This window comes from Eulemur rufifrons, chromosome 6, assembly GCF_041146395.1.
Source record: "Eulemur rufifrons isolate Redbay chromosome 6, OSU_ERuf_1, whole genome shotgun sequence".
Classification (NCBI taxonomy): Eukaryota; Metazoa; Chordata; class Mammalia; order Primates; family Lemuridae; genus Eulemur; species Eulemur rufifrons.
In genome coordinates, this window is record NC_090988.1 from 88793541 (window position 1) to 88816717 (window position 23177).

General features: G+C 37.6%; 1 protein-coding gene across 1 annotated transcript in view; it reads right to left on the reverse strand.

Moving 5' to 3' along the window:
- The window catches only part of PHF21A (PHD finger protein 21A), a 177942-nt gene that overhangs the window by 35427 nt on the left and 119338 nt on the right, over positions 1-23177 (reverse strand). The window contains exon 7 of the mRNA XM_069469870.1: positions 7231-7437. Within this exon, the coding sequence (XP_069325971.1) occupies positions 7231-7437 (207 nt within the window). The remainder of the gene's footprint in view (positions 1-7230; positions 7438-23177) is intronic.

Below are 23177 nucleotides of genomic sequence, written 5' to 3' on the forward strand. Positions count from 1 at the left end.
GGAAGGGAAACTCACAGGAGGATTCGCATATTGCCTCAGAGGCAGTAAGCCCCAAGCTCGGATGACGGAACCTATTAGCCAACTAGTATAGTAAATACCAGTTCTTGATACCAAAGGGATATGAGGTACTACCAATGATCTCTTCTTTGGAGAACTGCTGCAGAAGTGATCAAAGATGCAGTAAAACAAGACAAGGTAGAAACAAACACCTGAGTTTCAAAAAGACTTAGAGATCAGAGGATAAACTTAGGTGAGAGGACCTGACTGAAGCTCCGCAAGTGCTACTGCAGCTTTGAAGCTGTATTTTTCTAGACTTTTTACTACAATAATTAAAGGACTTGGTTACAAAACAAGAAAATATAAATAGTTTCATTACATGGTAGACACATTTATCTGGTGCTGCCAGGAACGCAAGATACATACATTTCAGGAAGACAAAAATTTATCTGGCCCAACTGGTTGGTTCTGATTTTGATACTACTCTACCTTTTTCTTCTTACTCCCTATTTGCACTGATTTGGTAGCTACTGGCCACATACAGCTATTTAAAATTAAATTAATTTAAACAAAAGAAAATCAACACATTAGCTCCTCAGTTGCACTAGCCACATTTCAAGTGTTCAAAAGTTCAAAACACTGAAACCTAACAAGTTTGTTCACATTTTACGTTAGCAGTTTTATTCCATTTTACAAATACTGAGTTGGGGCTGATTTCACTATACGTATCCTAGCATCTGTATGGTGTACCATGTGGATGCACAGTGGATATAGAGGACATTTCCAACATCATAGGAAGTTCCACTGGACAGCACTGTGCCAGACCAGCAAAAGTACCCTGACTCTCCTGGAAACACACCCAGATAACTTCCCTTATGAATTCTATTTCAGGATCTATGTAAGTACCTGTGTGTTAAGTTGTTTGGCTCTAGGTAATTATTTATTTACATTTTCTGCCTTATGCATACACACATTTATTATCTAATCCTTTAACATCTTTTTTCTTTTAACCAAAAAAATTTAATGATTTGGCCTCATCTACCTCATCATAGCCTAATCAGCATTCCTTATTAATGCCCGTAATTAAAATCACCCAAATCTTTGTTTCCTTCCTCTACAAAGCAACAATACAGGAATGGTGTGTTCTCTTTATCATAGCCTCCTCAAATGTGAAATGGGAGTAAAAGGGGAATGCTGATATTTATTTTGGGGTATAGTGAATCATCTGCTTTCTATTAGTGATGAAAATGAAACAAAAGCCAAATGCTATTTATCATTAGACACATTACAGTAGTATAGCAGCAAGGACTGACTATATATTACCAGCTCTTTATTATCAGTGTTTTTAACACAGTGTGTTAGCCCTATCTTTCAATTGAAAGTGTTTTAATACAAAGAACTTCTGAAGTGGTAAGCACGTCACACCAGATGGCACTCAATCCTGGTGCTACCATGGGTTGTGCGAGTAAAAGGTCTAGTCAGCAGAATTTACTCATACATTTTTTTAAAAATTTTTTCCCCTTCCCCTCCCCTTACTGATATAAATTTTAAATTTAAAAACAGTGGTGCATGTTATTACTGCTTTAGAATAGGTCAATGTACATGTTTCAAGTAAATCATTATTAATATTTTGAATAACCCTAAACTGATTATTCTAGAAAATACTGACTAAAACCTCAAACTCACCTGAATTATACACTTGCTATTAACTCAACACTTAAAAAATACTGAAACCTAACAAGTTTGTTCACATTTTACATTAGCAGCTTTATTCTATTTTACAAATATTGAGTTGTGGCTGATTTCATTATACATATTCTAGCATCAGTATAGCTCCATTTGTATAGTGTACACGGCCGGGCGCGGTGGCTCACGCCTGTAATCCTAGCACTCTGGGAGGCCGAGGCGGGTGGATCTCTCGAGGTCAGGAGTTCGAGACCAGCCCAAGCAAGAGCGAGACCCCCGTCTCTACTAAAAATAGAAAGAAATTATCTGGCCAACTAAAAATCTATATAGAAAAAATTAGCCGGGCATGGTGGCGCATGCCTGTAGTCCCAGCTACTCGGGAAGCTGAGGCAGTAGGATCGCTTGAGCCGAGGAGTCTGAGGTTGCTGTGAGCTAGGCTGACGCCATGGCACTCACTCTAGCCTGGGCAACAAAGCGAGACTCTGTCTCAAAAAAAAAAAAAAAGAAATATGTATAGTGTACAGGCACAGGACCTAGTACTATATGCTTTAATAAAAACTTTTTGAAGAATATATATACTGTTTACTGACATTAAGACACAGGTACTGCTTAGCTCTTTAGTCCTGATCTGGTGTTTCTTCTATTCCAAGTATTAGGGAACATAAATCAAACTCTTGGAATGTTAGACTTTAGATGACAAAGGGAATCTAGACCTTAGAAATCCAAGTCTAATGAAAATGTCTGAACTGTTCTGCAAAGAGGACAAGAAGACAGAGAAGAAAGGTGTTCAACAAGAAAGAAAATTATTTTTATGGAAGCTATGATTAGTCCTTGGCTAGTTAATGCTAGGACTAATCACCTTTAAGTATGATCACCTTCAAGTTCCACAGTTTCATAAAGGGGTTCTTTAATTTTGAGAAAATCTAAATTGCATGAGCTAGAAGTTAATGTAGACATGGCATGACAAGTGGTGCTAACAGCAAAATCCTTTTTATTTTTTTTGTTATTGCTGTTTACCTGCAAAGTATGAGGTACTGATTTAAAGCAGATGGACTCCAATGTATAAATCAGAATTTAGAGGGATTATTACTATAGGTTCTAGTTAATCTTCACATCTATTTTAGATTATTTTGTTTGTTTAATTTTGAATGGAAAGTCACTACTGTACATTCAAGAAACCACAATAGAACTTTCTCTTTTTGTCTATAAGGGTTTATTTTCTGTTTGGTTTTATTAACTGTACTCTTTACATTTGCATTTTATTAGGTCATTAAATATGAAATGTCTGATTTTGAATCAAAAGTTTATTATATCTCAAAGAAGCAGTATACTTAATCAAAGTATGTGCCTAAACTATTGACATAGTTTTGCCATCTTAATGGTAGCTTGTTTATATCACCAGCAAAGAAGCCTGGAGAGAGTGGCGATGAAATCACAAAAGGCGTTTTCCACAGCTTGTTGAGAATAGAATATGTTTTCTTGCAAGAAGTGGTCCAAAGCCTGGAAGAAGTGGTAGTCAATTGGCGCAAGGTCTGATGAATACGGTGGATGACAAAGTTCTCAAGTCCAGCTGCTGTAGTTTGAGCAGCTGGGTGTTTGTGCAACACATGGTCAAGCGCTGCTTTCCAAGAGGATTGGCCTGTTTCTATTGACCAATTTTGCCTGCTTAATCGCAAGCAGCCTCATCATTTCATCCAATTGGTTGCAGCAGACATCCACTGTAATCGACTGACCAGATTTCAGGAAGCTGTAGAGGATAGTATTTAATACCAGCACTAGCCCGGGCGCAGTGGCTCACACCTGTAATCCTAGCACTCTGGGAGGCCAAGGCGGGGGGATCGTTTGAGCTCAGTTCGAGACCAGCCTGAGCAAGAGCGAGACCCTGTCTCTACTAAAAATAGAAAGACATTATGTGTACAACTAAAAATATATATAGAAAAAATTAGCCAGGTATGGTGGCACATGTCTGTAGTCCCAGCTACTTGGGAGGCTGAGGCAGAAGGATCACTTGAGCCCAGGTGTTTGAGGTTGCTGTGCGCTAGGCTGATGCCACGGCACTCTAGCCCGGGCAACAGAGTGTCTCAGAAAAAAAAAAAAAAATACCAGCACTGGACCACCAAACAGACACCATTAGCTTTTTTTGATGAATATTAGGTTTTGGATTGTGTTTCGGCACTTCATCTTTACCTGACCATTGTGCCAAATGCCAATGTCAAAAAGAATCCATTTCTCATGATATATAACAATAACAGTATAGAAATGGTTTGCCTTTATGTTGTGACAGGCAAGCTTCGAGATGATTTCTCTTCTGAGGCTCGTTTCATTCATGTGGTACCCATCTATCCAGCTTCTTTACCTCGCCGATTTGTTTCAAATGGTCCCAATATTGTTGAAATAGTAACGTCAAACCTTGCTGCTAATTCACGCCTAGGTTGAGATGGATTCGCTTCCACTACAGCTTTCAGCTCAACAGTACCCACCTTGGTCTCAGGTTGCCCACGTGGCTCATTTTGAAGATTAAAATCACCTGAATGGAACTTCTCAAACCATTGACTTACTGTGCCTTCATTTGACACATCCTTCTCAAACACTTCGTCGATATTTCGAGCTGTCTGCATAGCACTGGTTCCACAACAGAACTCATATTCCAAAATAACACAAATTTTTTACTTATCCATGGTTTCGCAAAAATTGCTCTAAAAAAATTTTTGAAAGATAGTCACAAGCCAAACTATGCGTCTGAAAGACTGAGGATGTACCTTCACAGGAAAAATAAAACAAGAAGTGTCAAAGTGAAATGTCAGAGATATCAACTGTCAAATGTAGTACTTAAGGAAATTGGACATTTCATACTTAATAACCTAATATCATCACAAATGAGAGGGCTGTGAATATAGGTTTAAGAGTATACCTGTATTCAACCATTCTATTCTTTCACTTTTTCCTGTAGATTGGAAAATTTTCAAAATATATGTATAAGCATGAGTTGAAGTTAACTAACAAGTAAAGGGAACTGGCCCCTCTTGTCTCCACAAAAAGACTTTCTCATTGCTTCCTCCATGCCTTGGTATAACCTAATCACCCAACTTAGAAAAAAAACTTCCTCCTCTTGGCAGCTCCTCCCAGCCCACTCTGATTGCTACTTAATACTTATTCCTTTCTGAAGTTACGTATTTAATACATGCCATATATAACCTCCCATTTGTCCCTGCCCGCATGAACCTTTAAAGACTATGACTGCCAAAAGCCCCAGAAGTTCTGGCATGTATTGGAGGGTCTCCACCACAAGCTAGCCCTTCCTGCCTTTTGGCCTTATCTCCCTCTCCACTGACTCATGAAATCCACGCTCCAACCACACCAGCCTACTTGCTATTCCCAGGGCATGCATTTACTTTTTTGACTCCAGACTTTTGTTCATACTGTTCTCTACATCTGTGATGCTTTTTTCTCCTCTGGTCTATTCCTAAGATTTCATTCATCTGTCAAGGCACTGCTCAAATGCTACCTCCTTTCTGGTTCCTCTAGTCAGAATTACTCTGTCCTCTGGTATCGTCACAGCTCTTTACTGTAAAGCCAAAAATCTAGAGGATCTTCTGGCTTTTAACATTTGCATGAAATAAAATAATATAAAGCAAAGTTTGGCTAAATCAATTAAATACCTAAGGTGGGCTACCAGAGGGAGAGCTGCTATACAACACTGTTTTGAGGATAGTCCTGGGCCCCTCACCATCCACCATAACAAAGCAGCACAGAATTCAGATTACCAGGGAAAGGAACAGCTATTGTAAGTATTTTATAAATATTTCCTTTGATTTGTAGAACATGGAATGTTACTTGAACAGGAAGTTTCCATGGTTTAAGAGAGAAAAACCCTATGTTAACAGGAAACAATGAATTCTTCCACACTCCTGTATAAATACTTTCTCATCAAACTCCACTTTGGAAAGAGAACAACCTAACCCAACTCTGTTTAAAATGTGACAAAAGGAATCCTACAAGCAATCTGTCAAAAGCAATATAAGTTCTGGTAAGGGATTTTTAAAGTAAGTTTTAAATGCCTAATTTCCAAATAGCCTTGGGGTAGTGATTAGGTTAAAATTATATAGGCTGCTCAACCTATGTGATTTACAATAGAAATTTTTATTTTGTGCCTTCTTTGGTTTTATACAGTTTTGGCATTTCTTTTTTTGGTACAAAATGGCAGTATAGAAGAGTAGTGGAATGGACAGATTTTTCAGTCAGAACATCTGGGTTTCAATCTGGGCTCCATCACATACTACCTATACAATCCTAAGCAAATTACATAACCTCATTTTTTCTCTTCTAAAGATCAGCGATAATAACAACAATACCTTCCTCATAGGATTAAGGGGAGGGGTATGTCTATTATACATATAAAGCACCTAAGAGAGTGCTGGTATATAGTAACCTGTATTAAATGTCAACTGTAAAAATCTTTAGTATTTTTACAAATAATTCATTCTTCACTCACAAAATGTTGCATATGAACCTGCCCGATGTCCATATACAGTGAATGGCCAAGTGAACTATAGTTCTCTCTACATACAGAGATATAGTAAACGCTTGGTGTTGGTGGGTCAAAGGTATTCATGCTTAGGTTTCAAAAGGTCCCAAAGTCCTTGAAATGTACAAAAATGAGTATATTAAGTGTGAATATGTATTTTTCTTGGCAGGGATCCATAGCTTTCAACAGTCTTAAAACAATCTGTGACCCTCAAGGATCAAGAACCACTGCTCAATAGTCCCTTTTTAAAAGTTATATCCATATTATCTATGAGTGTGTAGAGAACAAGCTTGAATAGTTTTCTTAACTGAATGTCATTTCCAAATACGCCCTTTCTGTGTATCTTGATTGCCTCACCATCCTTACATTTTGTGCTTGTTTAAATGCCCTTTTCAGTAAAAACATTTGCACAGCTACACTAAGTTAGAATGTTTATTAAGCTCCCACTTCTTAGTTCTACTTTTGACCTGTAGCTTCCATTTCAGATTCCCATCAGTGTATTAGAACAGATTCATTTTCTCATGAATATGGACTTAAAGTGAGTATTTTGTTCCTATGAATAATGGAAATATAGCATACTTCTGAATGCTTCTTCCTACTTGGTCCCAAGAGCACTGATCCTCAAATAGGTCTATGGCTAATTGATTAGAATTCCAGAAAAACAATTCCAGAAGAGGTCAAGTCATAGACTTTTAGAACAAGTATAAATAAATACCTCCAGAAATTCAAAATAAGATTTTAATTCTGTTGTAATGCAGAGAAGTGATTTTTTTCTTTGTCACTGACTACTTTTGCCCCCTTCTTTGGACAGGTGGGAAATGATTTAACTTTTGCTCCTTAGTAATGTTATTTCCTTCTGCCAATGATTTCAAGTGATACTTATTCCAGTTATAGTACAAAAAAGTAACCAAAATAACTTGTGTTTAGTTCTAGTTGAGCTTAGCACAGTATGAAACAGGATCCATGCTACATGACCATCAATCTACAACACGAAGCCTGCAATGCTCCATCTACACTTTTACCTGTGAAGCAGTCAAGTTGGGAGAGGGTGCAGCCGACTGCTGGGCGTGGTGGTGGTGGTACTGCTGTTGTTGCTGTAGTTGCTGTAGTGGTTGCTGCTGTGCTGTTTGTAGTTTGTTTTCAGATTGTGGCAATGGCTGTATTTGGAACTTGTCTGGTTGTTCTTGCTTTACTATCAGGTTCTTCCGTAGCTGTTCAACTACTCTTTTCTGTCAAATGAAGATAAAAAGAAATAAAATCTATCAGAATACTGTTCCATCAGCCGCAAAGAAATACACAGCAATTATGTTTCTCTGATGTCTTTCCTATAATCAGCTTCATCTAAAACTTGTTACATCTAAAATTTATACAGATTCTACATATGAGGAGTTCAAAGCACTTAACAGATATTACTGCTAATATGAAACTGATGATGTAAAAATCATTTTACGTATAAAGGGCAACTGAGGCACACAGATGGAAAAAAGTGAAGGAGATCCCATAGCAGAGTTCAGATTTCTTGACTATTACTAGCTTAGTGTGCTAGGCTGCAAGGGCAGTATAGTGCAGCAGTAAAGAAAATGACTCCAGAGCCATACTGCTTCAATTCTTACTGCATATGCACATCATATTGCAACCCATATTGAATATTCAATTCATATGCTGTATGATGGTGGGCAATTTTCTTAACCTACCTGTGCCTTGTTGTCCTGCTTTATGAAATTAAAGGGTGATTAGCAATACCATTCTTATGAGCAAATATATACAAAGAGCTCTGAACTGTGACTGGCACAGTTTTAGTCTTCATCATCATCATCACCATTATTGTTTTAAAGACGGGGTCTCACTATGTTGCCATGGCTGGAGTGCAGTGGCTACCCACAGGTACGATCGTAGCACCCTGCAGCCTTGAACTCCTGGGCTCAAGTGATCCTCCCACCTCAGCCTCTTGAGTAGCTGTGACTACAGGAGCGCACCGCTGTGCCCAGCTTATTATTTTTTGCATCTGATAACACAGACACCAGCCATGCTAATTTTTATTAAGCAAATAAACATCATGTATCTATCCCAGTTTAAAACATAAACATGATTTTTAAACAAAGAAACTTAATCCCAGCAATATACAATATAAACAAAAGACACTCTACTGAAATATAACTCACAAACAGGACTTCTTTGCCGAGATAGGATCTGTGGAAATGCACACATTTGTTTAGGCAGAGTAGGAACTTAGATATATGGAATGAAAACTAAAGTCAAGGTTTTTCTGAACTTTCTAGCCCTTGTTCAAATCCAAGACAAATATGCTTTGGGATATCTTCATTATTATAATACATTTCAACAGAATGTAAGCCACATGAGGGAAGGGACTTATTTTGTTCATAACAATACTATGCACTTACAACTATGCTGCTGAGTAAACGCCCTTGTTCTCGTCACGTGATGCGTAAAGTGATGGGACCAAAGACCAGCAAATGGCTCAAAGAATACATACAGCAACTATCTGGGGTCATACTTGGGCTCTGATTCTTCTGTCCTAATGGCTAGAAGAAAATATAAGCAACATTCCTTTCATACATTTTCAAGTGAGTTTATCAGCTGAGATGTGCTATTCCTGATAAAAATAGATGGCTAATTTCTAACAGAGATAATGAATGGAGAAAAAGAAGTAAATGAAGAGCTTTAAATGAAGTATTAAATGAAACCACAAAGGCCAGGTTAATTTTCAAATTCCTACTTATGGCTTCTTAACCAACTTCCCATATTCTCTAAAGAATCTAAACCTGAAGGCTATTCATTTAACATATTTCAACATTAAAATATTTACAAAATGAGGCTGTGTGTGGTGCCTCACGCCTATAATCCTAGCACTCTGGGAGGCTAAGGCAAGAGGATCCCTTGAGGCCAGGAGTTCAAGACCAGCGTGAGCAAGAGCAAGACCCCGTCTCTACAAAAAATAGAAAAAATTAGCCGGGTGTGGTGGCATACACCTGTAGTTCCAGATACTCAGGAGGATCACTTGAGCCCAGGAATTTGAGGTTGCAGTGAGCTATGATGATACCATGGCACTCTACCCAGGGCAACAGAGCAAGACTGCTCAAAAAATAAATAAATAAAAAAAAAAAAAATTTACAAATTGAATTTTAAAAACCTTTAAGTCAATACAAAATATAGTCTTGAGAAAATTTTTCATATTTTTATTATCAAATCTTTTAGATAACTAAAATATCATATAAAGGCTAATTTCTGGAAAAAAAGATTCTGTTGTATACCATATTCTGGTAGCACTGCCTGAGAAAATATTTTTTTAAAAAGGATGCAGAGTCTAAAGTCTTTGCAGAAACCATCTGCAGAATAACCAAAATGTAAATTAATAAAATATCAAATGCTTATAAAATTAACTTTCAAGTCTTCAAAATTCTATTTCTCAAGTATAAAAGGCAGAATAATTAAACCACTGTAGTTTAGGAGAAGGGCTGGTAATAGCAGTGGTACTGCAGATAATTTTGAGTATCTCATGTAGATTTTATTGCTTGGTGACATTTAGACATTTAAAAAATTAAATAATTACTTAGAGTTTTTTTCAGTCCTCCTCTCCATCAGACATCAAACATAGTAACAAACTAAAGTGCAACATCAGCAGCCAGAGAAAGGGACTCCAAGAACCCTTACAAAAACAGCTTAAATTAGGAAGGAGGAAAACCAGGAGGAAATAATATAACACAAATGTGACACCTGCCAAAAAATAAACTTTGAATAAAGATAGCACAGGAAACTAATTACTATAAACAGGCTCAAAAGGAAAGGGTGTTTTTCTCTTCCATAGCCATCCTTAGGAAATACAGTGTGCTCTCCTACTTACTGCCTAACTAAAGTAAACTAGAAACAAGAGACAAGAAGCCCAGAACTCGAACATTAGGGGAAAGAACGAGAAAGGGATGCAGGCTAGAGCACTCTTCAGCCACATGGCTAGAGCAAGGTGATGCCCAACCAGAACCAGAATCAGGGGAGTGGGAGTGAGTCAACTGCCTTCCGACTGTTCCTCCCCCAGGGCCTGAGACAAAGGCCATGGAAGCCTAGGGGTGGGGGAGAAACAAGATCAAAATATCTGCACACTTACATTAGTCCTTGAGAGGAGGGGGGAAAAAAGGAAGAAGAAAGAGAAAGAGCTGTGCATACTGGAAACAGGTCAGATCGTATAAGCTGGTAAACTTTTCTTTAAAAGATGGCTCTGGTATTTATTTGAGACTGCCACTCAGAAATGCATCACCCTCACTCCATGCTGTATTAACCAGATTAGAATAATACCATGTGTGCCACTGTGCATGTCTGTGGATGTCTGGAAATTTTTTTAAAAATCAAGGTTTAGGGGAAGCACTGATGTCTTCTATAACTTAAATATATATGACTGCAGTTCCAAACAAATGATTGAAAGCTGGGTGAGCTTTGAAATAGAGGAGCTCCTAAGGTAGAGGCTCTGCATACTCTTTTAAGGACTGGCTAATAAAGGAGAGTTGCTGTGCATATTAGTTGGCTTTTCTAAATCTCACAATCCAGTCTTGTTCTAGTTCAGTCTTGCAGCTCTGGCAAACAACAACACTCACATGACTTCAGCAGGACCCCAATCTAGGTCAGTATCACTTCTGGGTGGCAGCAAGAGAATATAGCAAAAATGTTTCATAAATCCTAGCTGTGTGGTATTATGCAAAGTTCTCAATGCCCCCTATACAAAGGAGATCTTATCTCTATAGGAGATTAGCCTATATATTTACTATTATGCATTTTAAAAAAGAAATAATGACTTTTACTTGTCATTAATGAAGATTATACTGGTATAAACAATTTGCTATTTTCAATGGTACTCACATATAAAGTGAGTTATCTTAGAATTCACTGAAGCCTTAAGAAAATGCTAAATTTCACAAACTGGCCATTCATCATTCACTAATAAGTTAATGAGGGTTAAAAGAAAGGAAAAAAATGAAGGAAATGGGAAAAAAAGCTAGAAAGAACAAAGAAAGGAGGGAAAAAAAGTTAATAACTTATCATCACCTTTCCTTAATGTATTTTCTATAAACAATAGGCCAATGTGTGCCAGGCCTCCAGAACGGTTAGCACTACCCCCTTCAATCCATCTGTCAACAACTGCTCCATAAACCCAGCATGTAACCCGGAGCCTCAGATTCCCTTGACATTCGCATCACTGAGTTTCATCAGGGCTTGTTCAGGCAGAAGAGTTCACAGTACCTCTGACACTTCAAGTCTCAGTTTCCAAGACAGGTAGTCACGGTGATCAATGCTGTGACATTCAATGATACTATCAACATGTTCACATGACAGCAAGACACAGTCTGAAGAAAAATACAAAGTTTTATAGGTCCGAAACAACAGGAAATCAGGTTCATTTTTCTACCATCTAAGTCAACTATTCCAAGGTCCATGGCGTTAGTCAACATAGAAAGGAGATGGAGAGATGGAAAGATAGCCCGCATTCTTCCAATCAAAGCACCAGTTTATTTCCATCAACACATTCTCACACAAATTTTAGAAAGCTTTTCTCAAAAGCAACTCCAGGTCCAGGCCCTGCCCTCCACAACTGGATGTCAGTGCTTCAAGTCTTTGCTTATGGCCAATTCAACTTGTGCTCTACATTACCTGTTTTGTACCAATTATGAGAGTACCACACCCACTCAAGACATCTTCTTACATAGTATTGCCTTGAAAATTCATCCTTTTTTTTCCTTCCATGAATTAACATACAATCTAAAAATATAACCTTTACCATTCCTATCAGTGGTTGATAGAGACTTGTAACTTTTCACAAATCTAGAAAGTCAAGAACAAATCTTACTCATCTTCATACTTAAAATGCAGTAAAAATCTTTCTAGGTCTTAAGACTCACCCATTGCTTAAAATGAAACCACGGCTACTAAATTTTTTTTTTTTTTTTTTGAGACAGAGTCTCACTCTGTTGCCTGGGCTAGAGTGCCGTGGCATCAGCCTAGCTCACAGCAACCTCAAACTCCTGGGCTCAAGAGATCCTCCTGCCTCAGCCTCCCGAGTAGCTAAGACTACAGGCGCATGCCACCACGCCTGGCTAATTTTTTCTATATATTTTTAGTTGGCCCGCTAATTTCTTTCTATTTTTAGTAGAGATGGGGTCTCGCTCTTGCTCAGGCTGGTATAGAACTCCTGACTTCGAGTGATCCACCCGCATCGGTCTCCCAGAGCGCTAGGATTACAGGTATGAGCCACCGCGCCTGGCTGATACTAAAATTTTTATGTGCAGAAAAACTAACCTGGAGAAATTTATATTTGTTGATGAAATCAGAATTTACTCAAAGAGGAAAAAACTCTTTCTATTGGCCAACTGAAAGTCAATCACTTGCACTTGTAATTAACACCAATATTCATCAACACTGAGAATGCAGGAAGGAGATGTGGTCTTTAGAAGGTGCCACACAATTGTCCTCTAACAGGGTAGGCCAGGCACAGTAGCTCACAGTAGCTTACGTGTGTAATCCTAGCACTTTGGGAGGCCCAGGCAAGAGGATCACTTGAGCCCAGGAATTTTAGATTGCAGTGAACTGTGAGGATGCTACTGTACTCTAGCCCAGACAACAAAGCAAGACTCTGTGTTGGGTGTGGGGGAAAGGAACAGAGTATGTGTTATTGGCATAACCTTGGCATAACATTATGACAAAATTACAATCCAGAGTAAAAGGCATGAATTGTTTAAAGCAAACAGAAAATCAAGTGACAATTTCACCATTCGATGAACAAAAGCACAGAATGAGATTTTATGAGCAAAAACACAGGAAAAGAAGCTACAAACTCAAGATATACCCCCCTCCTTAACACAGTAAGTAAAATTCAATGGGAGAATGTGCACTGAAGTTATTGGAGGGAAATGTTCCAGGGGAGACACAAGATAGAATTATAACAGAGGAGGAGGAGGAAGAATATTGGTGGCAGCAGCTATAAAAATATACTTAGCTAAAAATAATTGCATTTTTTTTCATTTTGTAAGATACTAGAAAGTTTTTCTCAAACTCTCTCAGATTCAGTTTCAGGGTTAGAATTAGACAAACAGCTTCTATCCTCTTTTAACATTTTTAAAAAGTATATATCCTTTTAAAATACCACCTGTTTGACAGAGGCAGTATCTATAACCTCATCTTATATGGTAAACTGGACATGCTGTCCACCAAAGAGGGTTTGTTTCCCGGTTTTGAGATTTGGAAATATAGATAATTATAGCTCTGCAAGGTGTCACAGAATTTGTACAGTACAATACTAATGAATTAAGGAACAGCAGCAGTTGTAATTATCAGAGATTTTTTTCAATAAAGTTCAAAATTCTCTGCATGGATATTTAACAGATGGCAGAGAACGTATATATCATGGTATTGATTAGATAGACTTTGGCTTCCTTTTTTAATTAAAAATATATTCTTTGGGGTTTATTCTTCCTTTGAGACACAAACACACACACACACATCTATTTGTATCAATAGATTTTACATCCCATCTCCACAGGAGATTAGACCTTTTATTCATATCAGTGGGATTTATAGCCCATCTTTATAGGGGATTATACCCTTTATTTGCTAGCCTGATTGAAATGCAGTTCACATTTTTAAGTTTAATTTATTCAGGCTCCAATAGGTAACGCAACCCCACCTTCCCCCCTAACTTGATATGTATGACTACAAAAGACTGCTAACATTGCTATAGTCAAACTTTGCCTAAATCTAGGGACCCTTCTAAGAACCTGGGAGTGCCTTTAATTCGCATCAAACAAGAAAGAGTGTGGCTGCGGTATTCAACAGAGATGTGACCCTGGAGAATTACAGATTCCAACACGTAACATATGAAGATGCTGAGGCAAAATGGTGGAAATATATAGACTAAAAAAAGAACACTACATATTAGGAATGGTGTTTGTAATATATTTCTCTATGATAAAAGACCAACAAGGCCAAAATCAGAAAGCAGTTGGCTTACATTTAAGTTTTCTACATTTCTTTGAAACACTAACTATACTGTCCTCCTTACTTCAGAAAATGTTGAAATGTTGAAGATCAAATGAAATATTGGTGGGGAATGTTTATGAAACCAATGAATACAATTTTTCCAGTATGAATTTTTAACTCAGAGTAACAGCTAATTAAATATGACTTTTATTTCTAATGTCAATTATATTTCAATCACTTGATTTTTAACATTTAATCCAATGTTGTAAGGTTAATTCAAACTGTTATTACGTTAGGTTTTTTTAAAAATGAGAACTGCCCCCAAAAGGTACAGTGTTAAGAAAGCAAATGCTACCCGTTGCCTTTATATCTCAGAAATCAAACACATTAGGGAATATATCTCTGTGTAGAATCTAGGTACAGTACAGATTTCTTATACCTCTACAGTGGTTCAAGGCCATAACTCTAAATGCATAAAACAGATGTCCAATATAAATGTAACCTGACCCAGCAAAGACCCTAGACACAGTAATGAGGACAGCAGAAAAAAAAACATAAGAACCATTTATAATCTGTACAATTTAGCTGTTTGCTAACATAAAAAAGTATCTGAATCATTGTTTGTACCACAATGAGATATGACACAGAGGCTATTAATTTGTAAATTAAGCTCCAGTACAGCAAAATGCCTATCCCTCTGTAACTATCTGTTTACACAACACTACTGCACACACCACTAGCTTGTCATTCATCACTCCATGGTTCTGTCTCACAACTTAAAAGGCAGTATTGCCTTGTTAACATCAGAGTTGTCTTTTTTTTTTTTTTTTTTTTTTTTATTTTTATTATTTTTTTTTTTTATTTTTTTTTTTTTGAGACAGAGTCTCTCTCTGTTGCCCAGGCTAGAGTGAGTGCCGTGGCGTCAGCCTAGCTCACAGCAACCTCAAACTCCTGAGCTCAAGGGATCCTCCTGTCTCAGCCTCCCGAGTAGCTGGGACTACAGGCATGCGCCACTATGCCCGGCTAATTTTTTCTATATATATATTTTTAGCTGTCCATATAATTTCTTTCTATTTTTAGTAGAGATGGGGTCTCGCTCTTGCTCAGGCTGGTCTCGAACTCCTGAGCTCAAACGATCCGCCCACCTCGGCCTCCCAGAGTGCTAGGATTACAGGCGTGAGCCACCGCGCCCGGCCCAGAGTTGTCTTATACACTATAGAAATTCTCTCATTCCTCTGCCCTGAAGCTGCTATGGTCTTCCTCACAGAATTATGATTGCAGATGGTTGCACAGTAGCTGTCTTTGACAAGGTGGATATGAAAATGCAATTTAAGTACAGTGACAATCCTAAAATGGGGGGAGGAGAAGGGTAGAACAAAACTAAAAAAACCTCTACCATTTTATGGAACACTGCTCAGATAAAACAGATTGTTTTACCTACTCCAAGCCCTGAATACCATGTGAGATAATGTAGGAAGAACCCTTTTTACAAAAACACTAAGTAGACTCAGATGTTGGAAGAGGTAAATATAATAATACTTTTTAACTTTCTTTCTTTCTTTCTTTTTTTTTTTTGAGACAGGGTCTTGCTCTATTGCCCAGGATGGAGTGTAGTGTGATGATCATATCTCACTGCAACCTAGAACCAGCCTGGGCAACACAGTGAAAACCAGTCTCTACAAAAAAATAAAAACTTAGTGGCACATGTCTGCAGTCCCAGCTACCTGGGAGGCTGAGGCAAGAGGATTGCTTCAGCCCAGGAGTTTGAGGTTGCAGTGAGCTAGGCTGACGCCACGGCACTCTAGCCAGGGTGACAGAACTGGACTCTGCCTCAAAAAAAAAAAAAAAAAGAAAAAGAAAATAGTATAAGAAGGACATACTGTGTCAGGCAGTATATATCATGTAGAAAATATTCTATGATGAAATGTAGTATTTTCGTTACAGTTAAACAAAAGTAACTCTTATCAATAATTAAATATTGACATTTTCACTTGGGAAGTATTTTAACAAAAGTACATCCTAAACATGACATTCTTGCTTAAAAACATAATTTTTATCATCTACAGTAATAACATAAACACATAGATTTAAAATGATTCTAAAGCTACAGAATGAGTATCTCTTAATTTCAAAGTATTCACAATTTCAGTAGTTTAATTTATCACTAAGTATTTGTTACAAGCACTTAAAGAGAAAAATGAACTGTGTTACAAATTTACTTTCTGACAAGACCCCATATCAAACAACAGGGAGGGAGAAATTCCATCCCCCACGTAGGCTGCCAAAGTGACAGATGGTTAAATTCAAGGGATTGGATCTTCCAGGACACGTGACAAAGGATGATGTGCACTACTCTGTATTTAATCTGAGTTTTCTGCATCACAGGAAAAACCTGAACTCATGTTTCAGAATTTCAGAGCAAGTTTGCTTTTTTGTTTTAAATCGTTAGTACTAGAAATTGTATTAAAGGAAAAGGTTAAGCAATATAGAAGAAAACATGAATAATCACTTAATGAATAAAATGCTTTTGGTTAAAAATTTAAGTATCTTAATTAATCTTAAGTGTAAAGAAAAACATTTTTCACAGGCTATAAAAATAATAAAATCTAATCCACAAATCACACACCCACTCCCATACGTATACACCAAGTTTTAGAAAGGGTGGAATGGCCACAGTAAAAATGACATATTTTAATCTCCTTCTAGCATACTTCTTAGTGCTGAAGGTATAGCTCATGCTTTTACTATACTGTTCTCCAGTTTCCACATACAACAAAAGTACTAAGGTGCAGGGTCAAAAGAGAGAGGATACTGTACTGAATATAAGGTCAGTCCCTTGATTTAAAAAAAAATAGATTTTATTTTTCAGAGCAGTTTTAGGTTCAGAGCAACACTGAGCAGAAAGTACAGAATTCCCACATACCCCTTTCCCCTACATATACACCCCTCCCCACTATCAACATGCCATCCCACAGTAGAACATTTGTTACAATCGAACCTACACTGACATACCATTATCACCAAAGTCCATAATTTACATCAGGCTTCACTGTTGGTGCTGTTGTACATTCTACAGATTTGGACACATGTATAACGACATGTATCCACCATTACAGTATCATAGGGAGTAGTTTTACTGCCCCCAAATTCCTCTGTGCTCTGCCTATTCATCCCTCCAACACCTCCCTAGTTTTACCTTTTCCAGCATGTCACACAGTGAAATCATACAGTACATAGCCTTTTCAGATTGATTTCTTTCACTAAGTAATATGTATTTAAGGTTCCTCCATATCTTTTCATGGTTTGATAGCTTTTTTTTCTAGCTCCAAATAACACAGCACTGTCTAAATATACTACAGTAGTCCCTTGATTTTTTTCAGTCTAATGTGGTAGCTGGTGAATTCTATAATGGTTACAACAAAAACAAAGCAATAATATCAGATAGATATTACTTGCCAGGTAGAATACTGAAACTCTGAGCAGGTGACTTAACCTAGATTTCAAATCAGTGGTAGAATCAGAATTAAAGAGTTCTAGCTCCCAATAACTAATTCCATACCCCACCTCAAATCCTTGACACCGTTATTTGATTTGCTGGTAAGGATTTGAAACCCTTGGATTGTGTGTGTATATATACACACATACAAATATATACACCACCACCCCCAACACACACACACACTATATAATATAGCTGCCGTAAGTCACAAAAATACCTAGTTAAACCTTAAATATGTGTGTGTGTATAAACACATTTTCCTCCCTCACTCCGCTTTTACAAAAAGTAAGTAGAGAGGCAGTACTGTGCAGTAGAAATAATACAATGGATCAAGAAATCTGGGTTCTAGTCTCAGGTCACTAAACAAGGTTTGTGACCTTTGGTAAGTTATTTATCCAGTCTTGGCCCCAGCTTCTGCATTCAGTCACCTACATTCTCTTCTGTTAAAATTCTATGAATCTCTGAATGGCAAGAATACAATCTCCTGATGTATACCTTCCAACTCTATAGTACTGTACAAAGAAAATTAATGCTCACAATGATGATCCTGACACACCCCAAAGAAGCTAAATCATTAAAGAATAGTTTGATTCAGGGGTTAAAAACTCACATGAACATGTAAACTGAAATACATTTTACACAGACATGTAATCTGATGATTACCTATTGACGGGTAGGTAATGTAAATGAATGAAGCAGCAAGGTGTAAGATAAAAGGGAGTGATGGGGACTAAGGTCAACTGGTGAGGGAATGCCTTGTTTAAACGCACTAATAAGTGAACTGCTTTTAATATTGCTAGTCAAATAAAATATCTTTGTTGTTAAATAAAGCCCATGGGCTACCAATTTTCAATCCACAGACAGTAATTACACTCCCTGAACTATGGCTACTAGGAGAGGAAAATGGAATCAGATGTTACTTAGAAAATCTTTCAACAAAAGAATATTAATCAAAAAAGATTTCAGATAACCAGAAAATTAAAATGGCCTCCTGGCTAATCAAAATTGTACCATACCATTAAGGGATGTGACTTTAGTGGGAAGATGCACAGAAAAAAAGCAAGTTACCAATGGGTACTAAGAGAATATGGCAAGATAAAGTATCTGAAGACACAGGGAGACAGGCAACTATGTAGAAAATATAAAGGGGAGAATAAAACATTTAGTAATAATATATTCCATAATTTTGCCTACTTTATCAAAATAGCTTAAAGTACCTTACACATAATTTAATCCATCACGTAAAACTGACATAAAGATAAACTGGAATCAGCTTCTCTACCACTGAACTGCAGCTATCTCTTGGGCTGAAGAAAGCAGTTGTTTAAAGAATCGTACAGTATAGGTCAGAAATCCAAAAACTACCTTGGTAAAGCTGTCTAGAGAATTATGGTCAACAGGATGTAATAACCAGACTTAGAATCCAACCAGAAGATTTAAACTAACATCTTCTGTACTTAACTAGTTTTTGTTTCTGAGCACTCTTATTTTTCAAAACCATTTAATTTACACGATTAAGAAAAAAGGAATTCACATTATAAACATATGAACTATTTAATAATTTTTCAAGAATCTTATTGAGTAAACCCCAAATCAAAAATGATGGTATCATTCTCCACAAATATTTCCCTAATGATGTGATTTTTTAGAATAATTATTAATGTATGTTTACGTAGCACTTTATAATTGTAAATGTTCATGCCCTCTTATAAGATTCTCATGACTGTTTGGGGTGGATTAAGTTAACCATCATTGATTCAGATGGGGAAACTGAGGCACGTGGTGATTGGGTGACCAATCAAAAGTTACACAGTTATATGACAGTAAAATGGGGACTAGAATACAGAATCCCTATTGCCCAGAAAACTGGTTTGAAGGAAGCTCTGTTCACTGAACAAAAAGCTGGAGCTCATTTTTCTGAGCCAACTTTCCTGGGGCCAACAGGAGGTTGGGGGGTATCCAAGCAGACTGACTACATGTAGAGTACACCAGTGGAGAGCTAGGCCAAGGGGGAGAGATGTCCTTTACTGGTCATAAGTCTCTAGATACAGTAAACTGCCAGGAAACAAAGTGAGGCTGTTGAGATTCAACGATGTAAGTAACCTGTACAACAAACTAAAGGGGCCAAGCAGGAGAGGAGCCAGAGGATGCAGTAAAGGTGGAAAATGGGATGGTCAGAGACGATGCATGGACAGTTTAAGACATGGCCCTGGAGCATATTACCTAGATTGTGCCCATTCTGAGGCAAATTTCCTACAAACTGTTCTGAGTACTTAGAAGGGATGGGGATATTCTTAAAGGGACTAGGCAGAGCTGGATAACTTGCTCCAAAATACTAGAGAGACTATACTTCTGTCATCCAAGATAGTCTCTTTGGCAGGACAGCTGAGCAGGGGTACATGCTGGAGCCAACCCAACATGAATGATATGCTTTTTCATCTATGAAGTATGATGAACAATTTTAAGATTCTGTTGCTAACTTTTGAACCTCAAGCCAAAAACTTCAATTCTGAACAATGACTTCAATTTTATAAATGGAGTGGACACTGGCAACATTTAGACTGGTAAAATGTTGGGCTCTAGTGGATTTTTAAAGGAATAAATCACAAAAAACTTTACTTACATGCCACTAATATAAAGCTGGACTTAAAAATTTTATTCACTAACAGATTTATCTTACTGGCATAAAAACTATATAGCTATTTTTTCTTTCAAAATAGAGCATGGATAATCAAAACCCATATGCAAAAGGGCTGGGAAATAACATTATAAAACCACAGAGAGAGGCTATAAAACCAGCCTCCCTGCTTTCAGAGCTGCTGTGAGGAATCCTGGCTGCCCCTCCTCCACCTATCATGCAAGACCAAGGCTCAGTCAATAAGACTGCTGTGCAAGTGACCCAGCCATCACTTCTGCTTAGTCTCCACAGGCCTAATGTATGTGATGCTGAATTTACTTATCCTCAGGAGGTACTACGGCCTCACCCAGAGTGGTTATGCTTTAGGTTTTGTAAGAACAAGATGTCAGGGGTTTTGTTGTTGTTGCATCATTCTGCAACACCTTATTTCAACTCTATGCTGAGCTGGCAAAAGCACTAAATCAACCTGGCTCTGCCTAGCTTACCCTTCAGCTGTTCCAGGAGCAGGACGACTTCGCAACATTCACTGCCAGTGTGACACGCTAGTTAACACAGATTTGTCTAATCATCACACCGTTTGAATATCTCTCTGATCTTTCTCTGTCTTTGTCCTCCTCTGCTGCATTTTCCTTACTAAATATTTCCTATAATATTTTCAACCACAGGACATAAGAACTCCATCTTGAGCCCACAGAAATGTGTGTAATCTCTACTCTATGTAGACCCTGGGAGAAAGACCTAAGTGTCAGACTGTACTGAGCTTCCTACAATCTACTCTGCTTAGATGCTAAGAATAAAATTATTTCCATCCCCTTAATAAGAATCTAGTTGGTGTTGGTGGTATAGCTGCCTTCCAAGAATCTAGTTGATTGAAGGATGGCTGTGAGGGCAAGTATGACAGACCTGCTTAGAGAAAAGTAGGGATATTTGTTGTCTGATGGATACAAAGGAACAGACCCACTCATGTGCAGGCTGTCAGCTTTGCCACTAATCAGAGGGGAAAAAGCACCTTTAGGAAAAGAATATGGAAAAAACTGAGTGGAAAAGAAGAAGTGACACAAAAGTACAATGTTTAACAAGCAGCTCTTCTTGGTGGTTGAAGACGCTCCTTTCCTGAGACTCCTTGTAACAGGAAGGAATCATTCCTACACAGGGGTGCATACCTATACTTCACAGGGTGTTTGTTTGTGTGACAGTTATACTGTCATAATTTTAGATGGTTAAACCTCTGCTCCAGGGTTTATAAAAGATCAGAGCACTTGTCACTCTTGGTGCAGGTAGAGTGAGATAGAGTGGTTGAGCAGTTCATTTTTCTTTATAATTACACTCCATTAACCTTCCACATGAGAGCTCCCCTGTGCTTTCATACCAGCAGCACCAACTGGCTGCATTTGATAAGGCTCTACAGGGTCTGCAAGACCAGCACATGCAACAAAAGGAATACTTTAATACTGCAGACTTAAGCAGAAGCTGAACGCAGCTCCAGCTCTGTCACTTATTGGCACACACATTCAGCTCAATTATACATGTATAGACAAAAACAAAGCTGGAAACCAGCAAACAAATGATGGAAGCTTATTTAAATAAAGTGATTAAAAAATCTTCCGGTAGTCTTCACAATATTAAAACCCCAAATTTATTATTTTCCTAATCTTTGATAATGTGGCATCTTATAAGAAGTATAGGATATAGTACTCAATATACTAAAACTTACAGGGTAACACAATTATAGGGGATCTATGTTACAATTATATCACACTGGTGTCTATAAGCTACATGATGTGAAGGTAATTTACTCACTAAAGTATTTCTCTTTATGTATTGCTCGGTAACTCACTTAAAAAAATAAATTGGTTAAGAACTAGCACTAAGTCTATCTCTATCCTTCTTGACAGTGGCCACATAAATGATTTCCTTTTTCAGGGAGGGAGAAAAAGGGAGAGAGAGAGAAAGTGAGAGCGACGGACCTATTCCATTAATAATGCATTCTCCTGGAGTTTTTAATGCAGTGCCAGGAACACTACTTTCCATATGCACAAAGGTAGATTAGTGCTTTTTCTACCCTGAGCAAAGGCTAGGTGTACATGCTTGAGCAGATAAAATGAAAGCCAATTTGGGAAGTAGGTGCTGGCACAATTAATCTTGAATAGGATCCCAATTATTTGGGAGACAAAAGGTAGCTATATTTATAACTCTGTCTTAACCAGTCGCATTCACAGCCCTCATAGCATCTTGGAATAAGGTTTCCACCATGGTAGTTTGTGTTTCTGGCTACATCCCTAACCACAGCAACCTAAGGAAAGTCAATAGTTATCCTGACAAGGCTGCTCACTACCTCACTTTCTTTGGGCACAAATGTATGTACTTGAGCTGTTAGTCTATGACACAGCATTACATGATAATCAGAAAACTAAAGTATAGGAACTTAAGTGGTACATCATTTCATTCGTTGAATGCCATATTCAAAACACTTTTCTAGAGACATATCTAGAGATATCACAAAATCTTCTTTTTGAAAATTAATGAGATGCTTAGTAGTTCTGAAAGTGTTTGGCAGAGAAATGTTTGTTTATATTTACATTTTGAAGATGGGATGATTAGATCTAGGAATTCTAGACTCTTCTTTTTTCCTATGCTTGATGTACGGAACTGAGGGGATTTTCCATGAATATTTTTCCTGTGCTTAATACCATTATAAACTTACATTGCTATATGTTTTTATGACACTTATCACTACAGCATCCTTTTAAAAAATGCTTTTCTTAACCCAAATATTAGGTGTGTGCTTGCAACTAATGGTCCTATATCTTTTAAAAACCCAGTATCAAAGTCATCATTTTATTATTTTCTTGCTG